This window comes from Protopterus annectens, chromosome 1.part0 (genome assembly GCF_019279795.1).
Source record: "Protopterus annectens isolate FY-2018-M chromosome 1.part0, PAN1.0, whole genome shotgun sequence".
Taxonomy (NCBI): Eukaryota; Metazoa; Chordata; order Ceratodontiformes; family Protopteridae; genus Protopterus; species Protopterus annectens.
Window position 1 is genome coordinate 1529829944 of NC_056725.1, and position 22713 is coordinate 1529852656.

Sequence of the window (22713 nt, forward strand, 5' to 3'; positions counted from 1 at the left end):
CCCACCCCATCAGGTATAACCCAGGATAACCCTAAACACATTGCTGATGCCTTCAACAACTACTTCACTGAAGCTATTCAAACTCTAGCAAATACACTACCCCCTGTCAGCACTACCCTATCAATAAGTATAAACAGCCCAGCTCCTTCATTTCATTTAGAACCAGTACCAACATCCCTCATCTGCTCTCTCCTACAAAAACTCAAACTCTGCACCCCTTCAGCTGACCATCTACCAGGTGGATACCTACAAATTGCATCTAAAGCCATTGCCTATCCTATATCTATCCTTATAAATAGAACAATTACTGAAGGAACAATCCCCATCATCTGGAAAGTTTCACACATCATCCCTCTGCATAAGGGTGGTTCCTCTACTGAGATTTCTAACTTTCGACCAATAGCCTTACTCTCTCCAATAGCAAAAATAATGGAAAACTGTATCCACCGACAGTTGCTCTCCCACCTTCTCTAAAATAACTTACTTGTTAACTGTCAGCATGGCTTTAGACCTCACCATAGTACAACCACTGCCTTTCTATCCTTTTCTGACTGTATTAACAAAGATTGTAATAACAACTCTCTTTCATCTGCATTATTTATTGACCTGTCAAAAGCCTTCGACATGGTTAACCATCACCTACTTATTGATATACTAAAATCCCTATCTCTTGACCCACATACAGTACTTTGGTTTAAATCATACTTAGATAACAGACATCAAGCTGTTCTCTGGGATAATAATTTATCCTCACCCCTTCCAGTCAACATTGGAGTGCCCCAAGGCTCCATATTAGGCCCTCTTCTCTTTTCATTCTTTATTAATGATCTTAACTCTAAAATTCCACAAGCCACCTGCATACAATATGCAGATGATTCAACTTTAATATGCTCTGCCAACTCTGTTTCCTCACTCCAGACCCTCACCCAAACTGTATTTCATACTGTTGAAAATTGGTTCATGAGTCATTGCCTCCTCCTTAACGCTAAAAAAACAAAATTATTGCTCTTTACTCCTAACCAAAGGTCTCCACAATGTCACTTCACAGTCACTTCTAACAATGGAACTACCATATCACCAGACACTACAACCCGACTCTTAGGTATCACAATAGACCACAGTCTTAGCTATGATGATCATATTAATACTAGTATAAAATCAGTCAACCGAAAACTAGGATCCCTTTATAGACTCAAACTCTTCCTCACACCACCAGCCAGAACTACCATTGCCCAAACCCACCTTATCTCTACCGTGTTTTATGCCTCTGTCATTTATACTAACCTATCTAAAAAACAACCTTAGCAAACTTGCAACTAGCTATAATAACATTGCCAGATTTGCCACTGGCTCCGCTTTTAGAACCCATCACTGTCACAACTTTAAAAAGCTAGAATGGTTAGAACTACAGAATCATCTACTTTCTCAACAACTGACTATTACCCAAACGATTCTCTACCACCCTAACAAGACTTCTATCCTCACTAGTATGGTTACCCCATATAATAATCTGGCAACACTACGCTCTGCTAATAAACTTCTAGTCTCTACTACTAAAATCTAACAACAAGGCTGGGGACTCACTATTCTCCAACACAGTGGGAAAATCCTGGAACCAGCTTCCTAAAGAATTATCATCACTTTCTTCCACACTACTCTTCAAAAAATATCTAAAAGAATATCTCAAAACACACTGGCTATGTCCCTGCCCTAACCCAGACTAAAAGTCTATTTCCCTATCTCCCACTCCTCTTACCTCTTTGCTTTGTTGTTTTATTACGCCTATCAGTTACGACTAGAACACTAACCACTTCCTAGCATTAAAGAGACTTCCTCTCTGCACTGTTTCATGACTAAAATAACTCACCTCCTATTTTCTAATATAAAATAATGTAATGTAATTTCCTTCTATTATATATAATGTATTCTAAGATACTATTGCCTACATTGGAGCTTTTCTCCCCAGGCCTCTACTGAATATGTACTGTATGTAAGTATTAGATTGTATGCCTGTAACCATGCCTCTAATTTAAGATAACAATTCTTGGTATTTTTTATCCTCTTATTATATGCTATCCAATGTTTTTTTTCCAGGTAAATCTTACACAATTTTTGTATGGTCTATTCTAAAAGAATGTAATGTAATATTTGTCTGTTGCATACACTGTATACTATGATACTATTTCCTATGTTGGAGCTTTTCTCCCCGGGCTTCTACTGAAAATGGACATATATCCAGTTAGACCAGCCCGGTCAACAAATGTAAAATAAATAAATAAAATAAATAAACAAAAATGACCGGCAAGGGAATTCTTGTAGGTATTTCTTTGAGTGTGGTAGGATGTAATGGAGGAAGGGGAGTTTGAACTGAACTTGGCCAGCAGGTTTGATATAGTTTCAGGCCTGGTATAAGTGTTGCTGCACATGATTATCGAGGCTCACTGTTGAACATTTCCTTTGAGGGTACGAGCATAATTAAAAAAAAAATTATGGTTATCTTTCACCTGGGAGGCTGTAGTTTGCTTTGGCAAATTTGACCAGCTCTCTAATTTGTTTGATTAGACTGGTGAGTGTCTTTTTGCACTGTTTTGTCTGCCCCTTCATGGCTTTGGAAAGATTTTTTTTCCTTATGTTGATTAGCCTAGTTATGCTAGCGGGGTCTACCAGGGTGGTTTATTTTTGCCAGTAATCATAGGTTTGACTTGGACAGGGACTGCCTCCTCTATTCAGCTATGAATGTGGTTGTACAGTGCTTTTGTATACAGCTCAGAGTAGGCCTCAGTGTTATCCAGGTTCGGAGGGGCTTGGAAGTTTAATAAGCTGTCACTTAGTTTAAGGTAATTGGCCTTAGCAAAGTTCTTCATAGGTTTGGAGTTTGATTTGGGTTCTAGGTTAGTTTTAATACTAAAGGAGATCGTTTTGTGGTCAGATATCATCAGGAAGGAGTTAATACATGGGAGGGAGCAGCATCCACCCATGTTCATGAGTACTAAGTCTATGATATTTGTAACTCTAGCTGAGGAACTAACTAGCTGCTCTAAGGTGTTTGTGCTGACAAAGTCCAAAAAACTTTGAGCAACTGAATTATGGGTCATACAACTCTCTCTGTTTACGGAGGGGTAGTTGAAGTCACCCATAAGTACGGTGTTAAGCTGAATGTAAAGAGATTCCAGTAGGGTTATGTAGAAGGTGTGCTTTTCCAAACTCATATTAGGTGATTTGTAGCTAGAAGGATATGATAGGGGGTTATACTTATGGTTAGTTGGGCATGGAGCAGTTCAAGTGTGTCATGTTGTTGGAACAATCTAGTGGTGTACTTACCCTTTATAAACACAGACACCTTTGTTTTATCCTGAGCTGCAGGGGATCACAGTGTATGAAAGGCATTGTAGCCTTTAATAGTCAGGATACTCACTATAGTCTGAACAATATTTCCATGACTGTGCATATGTCTACATTGTCTTGGGTGAACAGTACTCTCAGGGAGTTCAGTTTTTTTATTTAAACTCCTAGCACTGAGCAGCAGTACCTTTAGGTGGTTGTGAGTGATATTTGTTATGTTGAAGGGTTTAACAACTTGATATGGCCTAAAAAAAGCATTATGGGGATAGATACATTTTTTTGCTAGTATCCTAAAGCCAAGTGGTGTCCAGTGCAAACCATCTCTGACAAACTATCATGGTTTGACGATTGTGTCTCCCTAGGCTGACAGATATTGGATCCCCTTGTGACACCAGAAACTAAGCCAGTTGTTGAAGTCAATTGTTTTTTGCTGGTACTGTGGCATCATCATTGGTGAAGGTAGGATGCTATTTAAGGTTAGATTCATACTTGCCTGAGACACATGTTCAGAGAGCCCCATCATGTTTCTCTTCATATAGTCCAGCGAGGTACATCTTAGATCATTCATGCCCACATGGATTATGACCATGTGATGCTGGTACTTGTTGTTTAAAGACCTAAGTGTATGTGTTATCTGGTAGACCCTGGCTCCAATCAGACAGCTCAAATAGATATTTTCCTTGTTTAGCCTGGTAAAGGGGACATCAGTATGTCTTACAATAGAATCCCCTATAACTAAAATATTTGGCTGTATGATGTGTTGCCTATTGAGCTTGGAAGCTCGGCTACAATGATTTTCAGAGTTATGTATTATACGAGGTTCGGCCACTATGATTTTTCAGAGTTATGTATTATACAAGGTGCCTTCTTTTTTGAGTGTTTGTGGTGCCACTGACAGATGCTTTTAGGAGGTCTTGGAGGTTTGGGTAGATTACATGTGAGTACATCTGCATATGTAGGTCTATGTGTTTGTTCCTTAATGTTGGTAGTGAGGGCTTTGGGTGTAAAACAACATGGTTGCATTTTCCGTGTGCACATGTGAGAGCTTTGCATCAATGACATTATGAATTGACATCTCTCACATACTGTGTTTGTCTGTTCTAAAGTTAAGTGGCTGTCAGTGAACATGAGGCAGTTACTGCACTGCCTCAGGATGCCCATATCTATAGGCAAAAAACAGAGCTGACAGGAAAGTGCCTGTTCTTTATACCAGATGCTTTGTAGATGAGAAGGCATAGGGCAGAGTCACATAAAGGCCTAAGAAGTGTTTAAAGTAGTATACTATAGGATGACCTGCAGTGGTGCTGCCCTCTGTACAAACCAGCAGGTCTTTGAGTGACTTTGAACGGTGGCTGACTATGGAGATCATTTCCTGTACAGGTTTTTAAATTGGAAAGGTTTGTGTATATACAGGGCACAAGTAAATGTGTTTGTACATTCTCCTTTGAGTTTAAACTTAAACTTTCAGAGTATTTCCGACTCTGATAATGTGATGCTTGGATATGACGAGGACAGGTCCAAACTACAACAACCGGACATTATTCTAAATAATGCGGGGGACTTTAAACTTTACAATTTCAGTACTACTCAGTTTAGGACAGATATGGTTGATTTCTTGACTAAGGGCTTGACATTTGTACCATCTAAACCATGGAATATAGTAGACACTATTGTGGACATTAAATCTTATACTAGAAAACTAAACCTTAACCTGTTAATGGGCAATGTGTTCAGCTCTGGCCACCAGGACAAATTTTATGTCCCTAGTACTTATAACCCTCCATTACACCCAGTGTTAGAACTATTTGAAAAGTGTTGTGAATTGGATGTTAGACACATCAATAAAACTAGGCCTGTGAGCAATTACACTACTAATATTAACAAGGATGAACATGATTATTTACAATTTTTCAACTCACATGGCTTATGTTTCTGTAAGCCAGATAAGGGTGGTGGGTTGGTGGTTTTCAGCACATCTGACTACCAACAGCATATGAACAGACTGCTTAATATGGAAGCATACACTCATAGTTCATGATCTGAGGTTAATAAAGCCTATAATAGCATTAAGGAATGTATAGGTGACCTGTTCATCAATGGGAGTATTGACCAAAAGACCTATAATTATATGACAACTTTGTTCCCTAGATACCCATGTATTTTTGGTATCCCTAAAATTCACAAGAGCATTGAGAACCCACCATTGAGACCTTTAGTGGGCAGTAGAGGGTCGCCAACTTACTCCTGTGCCAAAGTTGTGGATGCCATCTTACAGAAATACCTAGTAAATGAGTCTCAAATATGTAAAGACTCTTGGTCATTTCTAAGTAAGATTGGATCATTGGTTTTTAATGTGAATTACAACTTTCTCACCATAGATGTGAGAGACTTGTACACCTGCATACCTCACGAAATAGCACTGGAATGGGTGGCCCTCATGCTGAAGAAACACAATGCAACTAGTAGAGAAATCAATCTGGTTTCAGTACTTATTGATTTAGTACTAACTAACAACTATTTCATGTTTCAAAATGAATTCTTGTTGCAAAAAGTAGGAGTGGCAATGGGGTCCCCCTGTGGGGGTAGTATAGCTAATCTAGTGATGACATAATGGGAATCAGAGTACGTTTTTAAAGGTAACAGGTTTTCTAACACCTTTGTCTTTTACACCAGATTTTTGGATGACATTTTCATCTTGTTTAATGGAGACGAAGGTGATAGTAAGATAGTAATGGATTACCTTAATAGTACTACTGACTTTTTACAATTCACATCCACATTTAATTCAAACACTATACTTGGACATATGCCTTAATAAGAACTATGTTCTCAACACTTTTACAGCTAGGATCTTCAGGAAAAACACGTAATCTTATACCTTTCTTCACTACACGAGTAGTCACCCCTTCCACCAAAAGAAATCTGTTATTAAAGGACAATTGGTGAGAGCTTCTAGAATGATTAGCTTGGATGAGGAGTTTTTTGACGAGTGTAGTGTAATTAAGAGTATGTTCCTTCACAGAGGGTACCCCGAATCCCTTTTAGACATGCTTATACAGGAGGTAACGGATAAAAGACGTAACAGAGTTTACGTCCCACTTCTATGTGCCAAACCTATTGAGCCATTCCCAAGCTCAGATACTATGTTAGAAGAAACCAATGATAGTATTGTTGGATCCATTAGTCATGAGGATCCTAACACCCCTACGAACTTCATTACTACATTCAGTACACATAGTAATGAATGCTTAGCTATTCTGAAGAAAAATTGGGAGTTATTTAAAATGTATCCAAGTGTCTATCAAAAAGTAGGTGAAGGTCCTAGAGTGATATTTAGGAGGGGCAAGAACCTCAAAATATACCTGGAACAGTATGATAGGTCTATGGTTAGGAACCCTGATATGCACAAATGTTTTAATTGTAACTTCTGTAAATTTGTGGAAGAAACTAATTCCTTCCAAGTTAATGGTACATTGTATAAGCTGAAGGGTAAATATAACTGTAATTCCACTTTTGTTACATATTTAGCAAGGTGTACATTCTGTGTGGCCTTCTGTATAGGAAAAACTGAGAGAACACTACGGGACAGAATGTATGAACACCAATACGCTATAAAGAAATGTAAACTTGAGAATGCATTAGCAAAACATATTTCTTCTTATAAGGATCATACTTTTAAATTTATTGTCATTGACCAAACTAAAATTGATAGTAGAGGAGGGCCGAGACCCCTCAAACTTGAGGAACTCGAATTAGCCTGGCAGGTGAGGTTAAATGCTTATAGCCTCCCAGGACTGAATGATTCCTGCTCGATTAGCAGCATGTTAAAATTAAACAGTCTTAAGAGGTGAATTGATACAATCAAGCTGTGTTACAACAGCATATACCTCTTTATGCATTTAAAACACGCTGGGTTTAACAACTATTTTTACTTAGACAGGTTTATACACTATATTTATATTTTTCTAATGTCTTAAACATTTAGGTGTCTCATTTCAGCTACACATGTTGTTTGTGTTTGCTGTTTTGTATTCATCATAGCTATATACTTAGTCATTTAGCTTTTTTATCATTTTTTATGATATAAATAGTTGCTGCTTCTTTAACTTGATGAATGCAATTAGCATTTGGTTTTTCGAACTCATGCATATATAATGAAGTTTTTACTCATTGGAATTATTTCTGAGGAAGTCAGTTTTTGGGCTGACAAAAAGCGCTTAAATAAACTGTTCCTGCTTGATTGCATATTTGCCACCGTTCCTGTATTTTGTTTTATTAGCTTGTTTGCCAGTTTTGTCGATTTGTGTTTGTACATTGCACAAAAGTGAAGCTTTTATACACACTAGTGTGTGTGTGTGTGTGTGTGTGTGTGTGTGTGTGTGTGTGTGTGAGAAAGAGAACATACACAGTGGGTGGGGCTGCTCAAAGGGAAACCTAAATAATGCATTAAAGGACAACAATGGGATTCTGTTATTAAATGCTCAACTTCTCTGTCCTTTTTCTCCCTATTTACTGTCCCTGCTATGAATAAACAACAGTACAGCATTTGAAATATTTTAAATCGACTGTTTCTTTCCACTAGAACAGTGCCTTACTGTACTGTGGTAGTTTCACTTTCAAAAAACTTTTTTCCCACTCTGGAAAAGCTTGCTGCAGTCTCCAATTCATTGATGTCACCAAGGCCAATGAATACAGGTAGTTTTCTGACCAATTCCTTACCCAAACTGACATCACCACAACCATCCTAAAAACCCACCCATGCTATGATGTCACAGCAAACTGGTCCTTCACCTACCCATACAGAAAGTAAAGGCTAGAACAAGGAAACAGTACATGAGTCAAGTCTCCTGCTGTGAACTGTCAATCACAACAGGTAACAGCTCAAATTACCCTTAGCACTTTGACAGCTAGGAAAGTTAGGTGTGAAGGGGGATGGGAAATGAATCAAACTAGTATAATTCAGGCTTCACAAAGACTGCAATGTAGCCATTCTAAAAAGAAGCAGCGTAAAAAGCTCTTTGAGAGTTTGTTCTGTGGCATTTGCACTGTTTGTGTTTTAAGTAGTCAATGAATGGCATGAAATGTTACTTAAAACTAACTGAATGAAAGACAGCAGTGTATGCATGTAAAATCAATGCAGTGACAGGAGCTTAAGGAAAAAAGATGCCTGCGTGATGTTATTTTTTGCAGACAAGCACTGCATCATGGGATACCTAGAAGCAGAGTAAACAATCGGAATTACTTCAAGATGCCAGACCCCATGTGGTCAGACTCAGAAATTACGTATAAAAATATTTAAAAACCTGTAAATAGACCGAGAGCGGTGTTAAAATGTAGGAAACACCAAACCATGATGAACTAAACATGTTTTTTGAGTCTGTGGGTGCAGTTCTCCTTTAAGCACAGACTAGTTAGCTGTTGTGATGTCACTCATCACCAGTCCCTGGAATTACACACCTATCATCTTAACAAGTATTATAGCAAAACCATGCAACATATCATAATGGATCAAACTACGATATCAAAAAACTTATCAGTCTCCAACCCCAGTAGCTTGGCTTTGTCAAGGGTAGATCCTGTTTAATGAGTCTTGTGGACTTCTTTGAGAGGGATACAAAGGCAGTGGACTGTGAGAAAACTGCATAGTGTACAAGGTGGTCGATGTCATACCACACGTAAATATAATAAATAAGCTGAAAGAGCCCCAATTTGACCCATATATGACTTGGTGGAAAGCCATCTTACTTAGGGATAGGACTCGTACAGTAAGAGTAGAGGGAGCATCCTCTCAGAGCAGGAAGGCGACCAGTGGAATTCCTCAGGGTTCTGTGTTGGTACCTTAACTTATCAAACAAGGATCTCTGGTTAACAAAGTTGACTGATGATTGTAATCTGGAAGTCTCCTTAAAGTCCCTCACTGATATAATGATAAACTGTAAGCTATTTGCTTATTATAGTTAGATCTACACACACACACACACACACACACACACACACACACACACACACACACACACACACACACACACACACACACACACACACACACACACACACACACACAAGAACAAAACAAAACAAACAAAGAAAAGAAAATGAGCATTCCTTTTACTGGTTTGTCAACCAGGTGGACAGCCCAGCCATTCAGGTCCCTTTTCTGTGCCCTGCCCCCAACCCTCCTTAAAAATGATTTGTATTTTTAAACTGTAACAAACTGTTTGCTACTAATCTACCAAACAGTTGCTGCAATGTATAGCCTGCCTGAATGGAGCACTATAGTGCTTAAGCTTTAGTTAACAAAAAAAAAAAATCTTATTTTTAAACTGTAGCAAACATCTGCTATAGTTTCTTTCCTGCTTGCAAGGAGCACTACTGGGTTCATAGGTTCATAGATTAGTACTAGGCTAACTGTCCTTATGGACCATTTTAAGCCTAGCTAATTACCCCTGTGAGAATCAAACCCTGCACTTTGAGTCTGTAAGGAAGAACCTTAACCATCAGGCCAACCTCCTTCCCTCCCTATTTTTATTTTCACTTATATTTTAGTAAACAAAAAAATTTTTTTTAAACTGTATCAAACTGTTTACTACAAATGTAACAAACATTTGCCACAGTTTACGCCTTGCCTGCATGGAGCACTACAGCACTCAGGTTTTAGATGAAACCAAAACTTTTTTTCACTTTTAAACTGTAGCAAACTGCTTACTATAATGTAGCAAGCAGTTCCTACAGTTTTGACCACACACAGGGCACTACTTTTAAAAGCTGTTATTACATTAAGGAAAGTTTGGGATCACCTGACCATATCCCCTCAACACTTTGCACCTGGGGTTACACTACTGTGTATAGGTACTCCAACTCCAACAGAAGCTTTCACTGAATGATACCTGGTATACTAAAAATGTGCTCAAATTCAATACCAAAAAAAGGTCAGCACTGAGGAATTTGGTAAGCAACCCCTTAACTCCAGTTTGCACCGCAGATAATACACCACTTTATAATCACATGTAAGTAATTTTGCTGGATAGCTCAATTTCATTCGACCTTCATATTGCAGCAGAAGTTGGGAAATCCTTTCACCTTACATAGCTTATTGCAGAAGGTATTTTTTCTGATCAAATGAAGTCCTTATCTCCTTGTATTCTGCTCTGATTAAACCCTTCATGGGATGTAACTTACTAACCACATCAATCAATTGGAAAGACCCCAGAATGTAACTTTAAAGATCATGTACTTAAGATCTGAATTAATCAGAAAGTCTGGAGGCATTGTCCCTATACTCAATTCATAAAGACTCCTTTTGGGCAGTCTGTACCGTGCTTATAGGTCCATAAGGGATCCATTAGTCCAAAGTACTCTTATACCTCTTTAAACCAAAGAGTCCAGCTAACATTAGGGGCAGAGATCTAAATATAGTCCAACAAATCTTTTGCAAATAGCTTTACCCTAACCACTTTCTTTTTGTCTACAATCCTCCTTTTTTATATATATATATATATAGTTCCTTCCAACAACTTGTACTTGTCACAGACATCTAGACACCTAGATATTGTTTATACTCACAAAAGGTCTGCTATAATCGTTTTGTATGTTCTTCTCTCACTAAATATATTTTTGGAGCATTTATTCCTGGACCGTCACCGACAGAGAGTTTTGCAAGACCCAGTCAGACCATCATGGTAACCAAATCTAAATAAACAAACAAGCAAATAAATAAATACATAAATAAGGAGGAGGGACAAACCTGTCTAACAGTACCTACGCTTTCTCAAAAACAAACTCCTTCTCCAAATTAAGCAGTATGACACATTGTCTACCTTTAAGAAGGAGCAGAACAACTTGGTGGGTATTCATAAATGTATCCATACTATGACTGACCTGTCCTTCCTTAAAAAGTAAGGCAAGGCCTAAGGTTGGATACTGGCAAAGCAGAAATGACCTTGTGGTTCAATTGTCTTGCAACTCTTATGATCCTATAGTTTTTAAAGGTGAAAATGACTGGCATGCTTTTTTATCTCTACATCTTTCAAATAGCTTTTTTTTCCTGTCTTATTGGCCCCCTTGTCATTTAACTCCGACAGCAATTGCCTGTCTATTTCCCATCAGCAGGGTGACAGCCAGCCATGATGCGCCTGATATCCAGACAGCCACAAGGCATTTTTTTACTCATTTTCCTAGCACCAACCACAAACCCTGGTAGATGCTGTGCACCCTTACAAATGCTAGGGTCTGAAACACCTTCCACTGACAGCATTAGCATTCTTGCACATGTCTCAGGAATGCTACTATGTAGATGTGGCTTGGCAGAGTTATCTAGACAAACTGGGTCCATTACTAAACACAGTACACCTCTCCCCAGTACATGGTGGAATTACACTAGACAGATGACCACTGTCCCACCAGAACGGGGTGCAGCTACAAGCTGCTGACTACCATTGTCACTTTCTGATTCCTCCAGCATTTGAGTCACTAGCTGATCCTGGTTATCTTGGTCACAGTCACTTCTTTGTCCCTCTGTACCATAAAATGTAATGACTGCAGTGACTATATGTGTTAGCACAAGTACAAGCTTAACATTAGACTGTTACTTTAAATTATAAACTTCTTCATATTCAAGCTTACTGTTAGTAAGCTCCTGCACTACTTAAACAGTCATAATAAGTTATTGTAATGCTGACTCAGCAGCACTTGTCTCCTAATGCCTTGATGGATTCATGATTAAAAGACACACCTTTGGATTTTTCAGGTTAACAGAGACAAGCATGCTGGTTAACATGCCCTAGTTTTCCCTCACTGAATGATTAGGGTTTTGATATTATGTACTTGGAGTACAATTAAGGTAAGAGCAAGCTGTGGTTTTCTTTTCCTTGGAGTCTCATGGTGGTTTCTTGACATGGTACTACTGACATTAATAAGAGCAGCTGGGAACTGCAGTGCCTCTTCCAAGGGTGTCTGAACCATTGCATTAACAGCATGGCCTATGCAAATGTTTAAACATCTGTTGACTGCATAGTGTTCATGTTTTCCTCATCTATGGCTACTGACTTGGCTTGATATAGCTTCTTATACCCGTTACGTGTAAGCATTCCTGGTCATTTCTACTGCTGAAGTACTATTGGACTGCTCTTAGTTGCTGTGCTAAAGTCAGTGCCGGATGGGCTAATGTGGTGGGATCTTGGGTGATTGTACAGCCCCATGCACATTTACCAGTCTACTTTATTTCCTTCCCTAAAATGATTTGTTAACTTAAAATGGGAACTCTGGCTGTTTATATATATATATATATATATATATATATATATATATATATATATATATATATGTGTATATAAACAATGGAGGTCATATAAGGAAATGCTTCAGGCATGTTGGATTATATTGAGATGAGTGTGCTGAATCTGAATATTCAAACTACTACTAATCTTTAATCTAACCTGCTGTTTAGCTCAAAATATGAGGGTGGTTTGCATCCTTTACCTGTATACCAACAAAGAAAGCCTTAAAAGAAGTCTCTGTTAAGCAATTGATATGTCACCTGAGAAAATGCTTTTAGCAGTTTTTCTCTGTCATCACAGTAATCAAGCATTTTGGCTTGTCATGTTTCAGCAGGTTTTATTTGACAAGGGAGTCAAAAGGAGAGTATATAAATATATATATATATATATATATATATATATATATATATATATATATATATATATATATATTTTTTTTTTAGTCGAAGGAATAAATTGCATCTCTGTATTTCAGTTTGATTTGGATCACTCTCATTTTATCTTCTCTAACTCATTGCTAGAAGCTCTTTTATTTGTAAAATTCAGGACTATAGCTATTTACAAAAAGTTGTACCAGTAACACATTTATGAACGCCTTATCTATTGGTTATAGTAGATTCTTTAACAAATGTTGTGGCTGGAAAATTTGGGGAAACTTATTAATTTTGTCATCTGAACACCAGTAGATTAATTAGTTTGTAACAAGCTTCATGCTGGTTTGGCAGGGACTTGATGCTTGCCAAAAAGAGTGACAGCAGAGTTTGCCATGATTTATGGTAAGATGTAAGCATCTGCTTTGAAGCACTTAATACCCAAAGTGTCTGTCTGTTGTCATTGAGTAATACTAGTTTAAATTAAGAGATCTTAAATCTTAAAAATGCCTTGGAATCCAATTCCAAGGCTCCAGGAATGTCACCAAAGCCTTTCTTGGGGAATTATCATATCATTCCGTTTGTTACAGTTCCTTCTAGTCCAGAAAAAGTGAATAAATGAATACAATTTTCTTTATCAAAAGCTGTAAATTTGTGTTGTAAGGCTCCGCTCCCACTTACTAATATCTGTTCTTGCAGCACAGGGACTCCAGAAGTTTCAGATTAATTCCTGGATGCCTTTTGGTCATTCTTAATATGCTGTAGAATATTCCATATTTTGCTTTAGACACACTCCACTTTTTAAGTGCATTGAATATTTCCATTTTTGGGAAATCGTAAAACAGTCATTCCACATTCAACTGAAACTCAGAGCTGTTAATGACAGATAATTCACAAAAAATGAGCTGTTAAGTTCTGGTAAGACATCTTTAATACTGGTCTTTGTCAGTATGACATATTTTACATGACTTGCACTGCGTAGAAAGAGCAACTGTACAGTGTAAAGGTAACAGCTATGTCTTAAACAGTGAAAACAAGTGAACAGATATGTCTTTGCATGGCAGTGAAAATAAACTGACAATTTTCAATTAACTTACTTGGTGTAATTCTAAGAATATTATTTGATCTCTGCAGGGCCTTTGTTTTCACCGTTAAGGATCAGCAGTGTGCCACTATAGCTGAGAACAGCAAGTTTGCAACTTTAATGAGAATGCGAGATGCAGCACTATATGAAAAGAAATGTAAGTAGTAACTAAACTCAAATACACACGCATACACACACGCACACACACACACACACACACACACACACACACACACACACACACACACACACACGCACACAAACACACACACATGTTAGGCTTTTATTTCTAACTGCTGTGTATTATATAGAATATCGAAATGGCTCCTCTGTTACCAACACATTTACCCAGCATCATTCACTACAAAAGTATATCCACTTTACTCTATTGACACAAAATTAGTATTATAATACATTTATTAGTGAGGCTTGTGACAGGCTATGGAAATGTTACCCAAACTGTCTGCAGTAATATATTGACTTTTGTGATAACTTTTTTTTTTACTTTCTCTCTTCTGCATTCTGCCTCTCGTATCCATTGCTACAGTTATGCATATTCATCACCAGTTCATCAAATAAATAAAGAAAGAAAGAAAGAAACTTCAAAAGCAACAGCACCATAACTGTTATCAAGACAATCACCACTTTTTTCCCTTTCAGATCCTACAGTTTTCTACTGCACATGTTCTAGCTGTGCCCAGGGGATAGGCATGCAATAAATGACTCAAAGCTGTTCAAATGCTCTTTCATGGGAGATACAACATAAAGCAACTTGGGTCCCCTTGGAAGCAGATATGATCTTCTCCATTGGAGTCAAAACAATCCACTTATGCTGTGTTGATGAGGTCATAAGAAGGCTGAAATACGCATGTCCACAGCTAGTGGTGTTTGGCTTTATTGGGTGGAATGTATCCATAAAGACTTAAAAAGTAAAAAATGTCATAGACATTCAGAAGCCTTACAGCTGAAACACTTGGTGACCTTAATGGGGTCATTTACATATATCCCATGGGCCTTTATTACAGGATTAAGGTATCACACAGTGAAAACTCTAGCTTGGCTAAACTTTGTAAAATGGTATATACTAATGAAGTTTTCTTCAGAGAAAACTCTAGCTTGGCTAGGTTTTTCTTACAGTTTTTACTAATTGGATTCATCTGTGGGACTTTTTGTTGATTTGGATCTTAGTTGGGATATGTTGCAGGTATCTTAATACTTATGGGCATAAACTAGATGTACAGGACTTATTTCATAAAGTATAGCCAAGGAATCCACTTCTGTTGTGGTGATGAGGTCATAAGAATGCTGAAATATGCATAACCACAGTTAATGGGGTTTGGATTGAATGTATCCACAAAGACTTAAAAAGTAAAAAGTCATACACATTCAGAAGCCATGCAACTGAAATACTTGGTGTCCTTAAGGGGTCATTTGCACATATCCTATGGGCCTCTATTACAGGAGGTTTAAGGTATCATATAGTGAAAACTCTAGCTTGGCTAAACTGATGAAGTTTTCTAGCAATTCATAGTCCAATATCCATGCCATATCCACATCCATTGTTAAAAGTGTTGCTGCACTTCTGCTATCTGCTTTGGAGTCCACAACTTGCCCCCAGTAATCCCTTCAGTAATTTATCCAAGTGCACACAAGCACTAAAAAGATACCAAAAATGAATTAGTTTTCCCAGTAATCTTTTCACTAGTTTGTCCAAGTGTGCACTAAAATGACACCAAATATATTATTTCCCCAGCAATCACTTCAGCAGTCTGACTACATATGCACAAAAACTTCATTAACACCAAAATGAATAATTAGCCTATATTGATCACTTCAGTAGCTCATCTATGTATCCACAAGCACTTCATTAATGGAAAAATTAATAATTTCCACCAATAACCCCTTCAGTAGTTCTCCATGTAAGAACAAGCACTTTGCTGACACCAAAATGAATGATTTCCATTAACGATCACTTCAGCAGTCTGACCATGCATGCAAAAGATCTTCACATATAAATTAGATTTCTCCAACAATCCCTAAAGTAGTTTGTCCATGTATGCACAAGCACTTAACTGTCAAAAAAAATGAATCATTCCCCCAATGATCCATTCAGGAGTTTTTCCATGTATGCACAAGCACTCAAATGGCACCAAAACAAATCATCTCCCCAAATAATCCTTTCAGAATTTTGACAACATATGCACTAGTACTTCACTGACACTCAAATGAATAATTTCCCACAACGATCCCTTCAGTACTTTGTTCAAGTATATACAAGCTCTTCTATGCAAATTGCAAAGCAGACGGCAAAAGTGGAGCAACACTTTTAACAACAGATAGATGTGCATATAACACAGATATATGACTATGAATTGCTCTTCACTGACACTCCAATGAATAATATCCCCCAGTTGTTTATTCATGCATGCACAAGCACTAAAATACAATAGAATAAACATTTCTTGAAGTAAAGTCAATAACTGTACTTCCTTTTAAAAGGTATGGCAGTACATATTCATGTTTTCACTTACACTAAGCTAATTCATTTGCTGCTTAACTCCCATATTCCCTGGCAAATTGGTGCTGACTGGCATAAGTTTCAGGTCCTTTTAAGTGTTTTGCATGCACATGAGGCCCTTTTACATTTATCTCTATGAATCATAGTGATACTCAAATGTGTAATATCCCTTATCCTTGTAATAGCTTTCCCCTGATGCTTATGCCTTAATTATGTTATGCATTTGTGTCAGGGAGTTGTGTTTACCAAAACTCCTCCACATTTTCCTAATCAGCCTGCATGATGTTATTTGAATAAGAACTAAGCACCACTCTTTGTGGATTATAGCTATGAATTTATGAAGGACAATCCCTTCAGGCCAACTATCTAACCTTTGCAGCATTCTGTCCCATCAAAGAACAACTGTTAAGGCACCAAATAATTACATATGACACAGTTTAATAATAATCTGCATTATTGCAAAGAAAGGGATCGTATATGGGAGAGCAAGTAAAATAAATATGTGTCTTCCTGAAAGGAGAGAGAGAGCTCTTATTTTTATAGCAAAACCATGCAGTATAAATGAAACACTTTTAACTGACTGACCAGAAAAAATAATACGTTTCTGAAAGACTGACATTACATTCTGATGCCTTTTATCATCACATTAACCATACCGAACAATTAATACTATTTCTGTAAAGCTGAGCTCACAAAACATGAGAATATGCTTACGTCAGAACAAATAATATGCTAAGATCACATGAACCTAGACTTGATTTTAATTCAAGATTATTTTCACTCTTGATTTATTTTCTTGCAAAAAATCTCATTTCATTATACCATCTGCAGCTCTAAATTCCATCAATGAGCCAAAATAGTATTTGAATTGTCCTTACTCCATCCTCCAGCTTTAGCTTTCCCATTTTCCCAATCTTTCCCACTCTCAACTCAAATATTATACATGTTAAAACCAGCCTAAGATAATTACTATAAGCTATGCAATGCAGGAACTAATTGCGTTCTCACTTCAGCTGCAGTTAATATGCTGATTCCAGTGCACTTAGCTTACCTTTACATTTTTAAGTATCATAAAAGCTGTAATCTAGTATTGTGTTCTGTTTATTGAATATTCTGCAAAATTATGACTTATGTAGTGTGTAAATGAAATTATGTAGCAAGTGGATTGTTTGGTTTGTGATTACATAAATTAAATTGTTACTTTGCCTATGTCCCAGACTGTGCACGAAATGGTCCCTGAACCAGTCCACCCACTCAGTGAATAAACTGAAAATAAATTAATATATACATGAAATCAGGGTATCCATAAGAAGTACTGTTAAGCATGGATGTTGATTTGTAATTTCCTATCTGCATAGTCCACTAGAATATTACAACTTTTTCATTCAGTTTGGGGCACTTTGTACAACTTAGAATTTATTTATTATTTATTTAACATTTGTTTGCCAGGATAGTCTGACTGGACAACAAGTGTCCATTTTCAGCAGAGTCCTGGGGAGAAAAACTCCATATATATATATACAGAGAGAAGAAAAATTTACAAAAGAGACATTACAGAGTAGTAGCATACAGATTGTAGACTTTACAGCCATTAGTATACAATAAGAGGATATTCCCCCTTTTGGTTGAAAATACAAGTGTACAAAATATACAATGAGAGTAAATAAGAACCTGGTAGAGCATTGCAAGATATTTCACAATTGAATAAGAGTATATAACTGTTTAAGTTTCCATATATACATTCAAGCAAATATACATCTAACATACATATATATGCATACACATACATACACATGTATACAGACATACACACATATACACATACATACATATACTCTCTCTCTCTCTCTCTCTATATATATATATATATATATATATATATATATAGATTATTATATAACTCTCAGCATGGCTTTAGACCTTTCCATAGCTCGTCTATGTATCCACAAGCACTTCATTAATGGAAAAATTAATAATTTCCACTAATAACCCCTTCAGTAGTTCTCCATGTAAGAACAAGCAATCTGCCTTCCTATCATTTTCTGACCACATTAATAAAAACCATAACAATAACACCCTGTCTTCTGCAATCTTTATTGATCTCTCAAAAGCATTCGACATGGTTAACCATCAGCTACTGTTGAATACTGTAAAGTCCCTCTCACTTGATACTCAAGTACTACTGTGGTTCAAGTCCTATTTAGATAACAGACAACAGGCAGTGCTTTGGGATAATAGTCTAACCACCACCTTCCTGTCACCCTTGGTGTACCCCAAAGTTCTATATTAGGCCCTCTTCTATTCTCCATCTTTATAAACGATCTAACTATAAATATCCCCCAAGCTTCATGCATACAATACACAGATGACTCCACATTAATATGCTCAGGTACAGATCCATCTGAACTGCAGTCCCTCACCCAAAATGTCTTTGAGCTAGTAGAAAAATGTTTTTTACAATGTTGTTTACTCCTTAACCCCAAAATAGCTCTTTACTCCTACACAAAATTCCACCCCACTTGACTTCATTATCAAATCTCATGATGGCACAGTCATATCTCCTGACACTAACACCAAACTCTTAAGAGTAACTATTGACCACAACCTTAACTATGATAGTCATATTAACACCACAATAAAATCAGTTAACAGAAAAGTAGGCTCTCTCTATAAAATTAAACCCTTCCTCACTCCCTTAGCTAGAACTACTATTGCCCACACACATTGTATCTCATCTCTCTTATATGCCTCTCCTTTATACACTAATCTATCTAAATACAACCTCAACAAGCTGTCAATCTCCTACAATAACATTGCCAGATTTGCTACCAGCTCCCATTTCAGAACCCACCACTGCCAAAATCTGAAACAACTGGGTTGGCTGGAACTGCATAATAAAATTCTATTCCACCAACTGATTATTGCCCAAAAACCCTTTATCATCCAGATAAGACACCAATTCTCATGAGTCTAATCAGCCCATATAAACATCTTACAAACCTATGCTCAGCAAATAAACTACTAGTATCTAGACAAAAACCCAACAAGAAAGCAGGATATTCCTTTTTCTCTAACACTGTGGGAAAAAGCTAGAACCTACTTCCTGGTGAACTCACATCTCTTTCTTCAACTGCACTATTCAAAAAGAAACTCAAATTATACCTTACAACTCACTGGCTATGCCCTTGTACTAACTCTGACTAAGATTTCTCTTCCTGTTATCCTAGGTTATAGCACTAATTACTACTCACTTTATAGCTACTTTAAGACCACTACCTTCTAAGTTAGATTTATTGCACCCACAAAAGACTGTATGAACATATCACTGCCTTATAGATGACAACACAGCCCTTAAATAATACTCCCAATCTTGTTTATAACTATTCTTTCTCCTGTGCCATAATTATAACTTTGATCTGGGAATCTCCCATATCCTTCTGAAAAAAAAAATCTATGGGTATTTTCTATTTTGTTTTACTTGTATCTATTATGTTTACTAAGTTACCATGTAAACGCCTGTTTTGCCTGATAATTGAGCTGTAACTGATGTTGTAATGTTCTGTTTATTCTTGTTTTGTATATGGAGCTTTTCTCCCCGGGCCTCTACTGAAAATGGACATATATCCAGTTAGACTAGCCCAGTCAACAAATGAAAAATAAAATAAATAAAATAAAATAAATAAATAAATAAATATATATATATATATATATATATATATATATATATATATATATATATATATATATATATATATATATATATATATATATATATATATACACACACACATGCATACACACACACACACACACACACACACACACACACACACACACACACACACACACACACACACATGCATACACTCATATATATAGGTTATTGCTCACACATGGATAGGTATAGTTAGATGGTGTTGTTTGTGTTGTCCAGGACAGATGGGGTGTAGAAATAGAAAGTGGACGAGGCTTCAGGGGGTCAATTACAGTTGCATAGATGGTTGGTGAAGAGGTATGTTTTAAGCAGACTTTTGATGGAGGGTGTGGAGTTTTGTAGTCAGAGGTCAGGGGGAAGGTTGTTCCATATTTTTGCTAATTCATGGGCAAATAGTGATTCCCCGGAGTTGCTTTTGCATGTGATGATTTCGATTAAGGCTTTGTTGGAGGACCGAAGTTATCTATTTGATTGTAGAAGTTCAGCATGCCAGTCAGGTTGGGGGTTTTAGTACAGAATTAGGTGAGCTAGGCTGAGTTGATAGTACTTTAATAGGTTCAGAAATTCAAGCCAGTGCAAGGCTTGCAAGGAAAGGCAGTGGTGGGATCATGATTTGACATTAGTAGTGAATCTAGCAATTTTGTTGTAACAGATGGAAAGCTTATTAAAGCCAGTTTTGTAAAGATTAGTTAGAATTGGGGATGCATAAAGTAGAGTAGATAGGAGGTGGATCCTGGCTATTGCAATTCGAGATTCGGTGGTTATATAACTTTTACAGCGATAGAGGGAACCTAGCTTTTTGTGGACTTTAGTGATGGCTGTTGATTTGTGCTTTGTGAATTTGAGTTGCTGGTCAGTGGTAACTCATAGGAGTTTAGCCTCAGTGACAGGGGTGATCCTCAGTGACGGGTGATTTTGGTTTTGCTGGTGGAGAGTATAGCGAAGGTAAGGTTGCTCGTTTTAGTAGAGTGGAATAGCATCAGTTGTATTTTCTTGGGATTTAGTACGAGTTGTGACTTGTTAAGCCAGTTCTCTATTTCAGAGAAGGCTTCTTGGGCTTTTTGTTGGAGAAGTTGGATGTTGAGTGCAGAGCATATGAGAGTCATGTCGTCAGAGTATTGGACTATTTTGGCTTTAGAGGTAGCTGAGTTGAGTTGGTTTGTGAAGATATTAAAAAGAAGGGGTCCTAGGATTGATCCTTGCGGCATGCCTAAGGAGGTTGGGAGTGAGGGGGATAGAGAGTTATGCCATTTGGCAGATTTTTGGTGGTTATCTAAATAGCATTTAAACCAAAGGAGGGTGGGATTGTTAAGGTTGAGGTCAGAGAGACAAGACAGTAGTTTATTATGTGAGACTATGTCAAATGCCTTGGATAAATCTTGGAAGGTAGCTGAGACAACTTTACCTAGATTCCTGTGGGAGTTTATAGTATTGGTGAATTTGAGTAGGGCAGTGGTGGTGCTGTGTGAAATCCTTGTTGGGTTGAAGAGAGAAGGTAGTTGGTGAGGAGATAAGAGAGGAACTGGTGATGAATACATCTTTCTAGTATCTTAGAGAGGGGTGAGAGAATTGCAATTGGTCGATAGCTGGAAAGGTCTAGGGAGGGGCCACCTTTGTGGAGTGGTATGAACGGTGTGTTCAATGATGGGTCTATTTATTAGAAGTGAAATGGGATAGGCTATAGCTGTGGATGCAATTTGCAGGTATTCGGCAGGAAGGTTATCGGCTGCAATGGTGGTTGGTTTGAGTTTAGCTAGGAGTTTTTGGATAGCAGAGTTAGGAACAGACTTATGTGTAAAAGGTATGGTATTGATTTGAGCCTGAGGTGGTTGTGGGGTGTTGGAGGAAGTGATGTTGTTTAAGAGTTTGAGTACTGAGGAGGTGAAATAGTTATTAAAGCTGGAGGCTATGTCCAGGTCTGTACCTGTTATATTGGGTGCGGGTTCTTCCGGGCTGTAGGATGTTATTTATTGTTGCCCAGAATTTTTGCAGTTTGGTACTGTATTTGTTTTGTTGAGTGATACAGTAATTTTGTTTATCGAGCTTAACCTGCTTTTTTGCTTAGTTTCAGAGCTTGTGAAAGGTTTGCCTAGCTGTGGGTGATCTGGTGTGGTGCCAGGTTTTCCTAAGTAGGGCTTTTGTGGTTTTCTGGAGCCAAGGGATGGGGCTGCTACATATCCTGATAATTTTTAAGGGGGCTAGTTGCTTGAGGATATTTAGGAATGTGGAGTGAATTAATCAATTGCTTTGTCTAATAAAAGTGTTTTGATGGGAGACAAGTTACAATGTTGCAAGGATCTTATGAAGTGGTCTCTAAGAAAAGTTTTGTTAAAGCGAGTTTGTAGAAGGGAGGGAGAGTTAATTATTTTTAGTTTTTGCCTAAAGACAAATGTGGGGCTGTGGGTGCT

General features: G+C 37.5%; 1 protein-coding gene across 1 annotated transcript in view; it reads left to right on the plus strand.

Annotated features, from left to right (window-relative positions):
- The window catches only part of PLG (plasminogen), a 791307-nt gene that overhangs the window by 226316 nt on the left and 542278 nt on the right, over nt 1-22713 (plus strand). The window contains exon 3 of the mRNA XM_044067896.1: nt 14123-14229. Coding sequence (XP_043923831.1) covers nt 14123-14229 — 107 coding nt within the window. The remainder of the gene's footprint in view (nt 1-14122; nt 14230-22713) is intronic.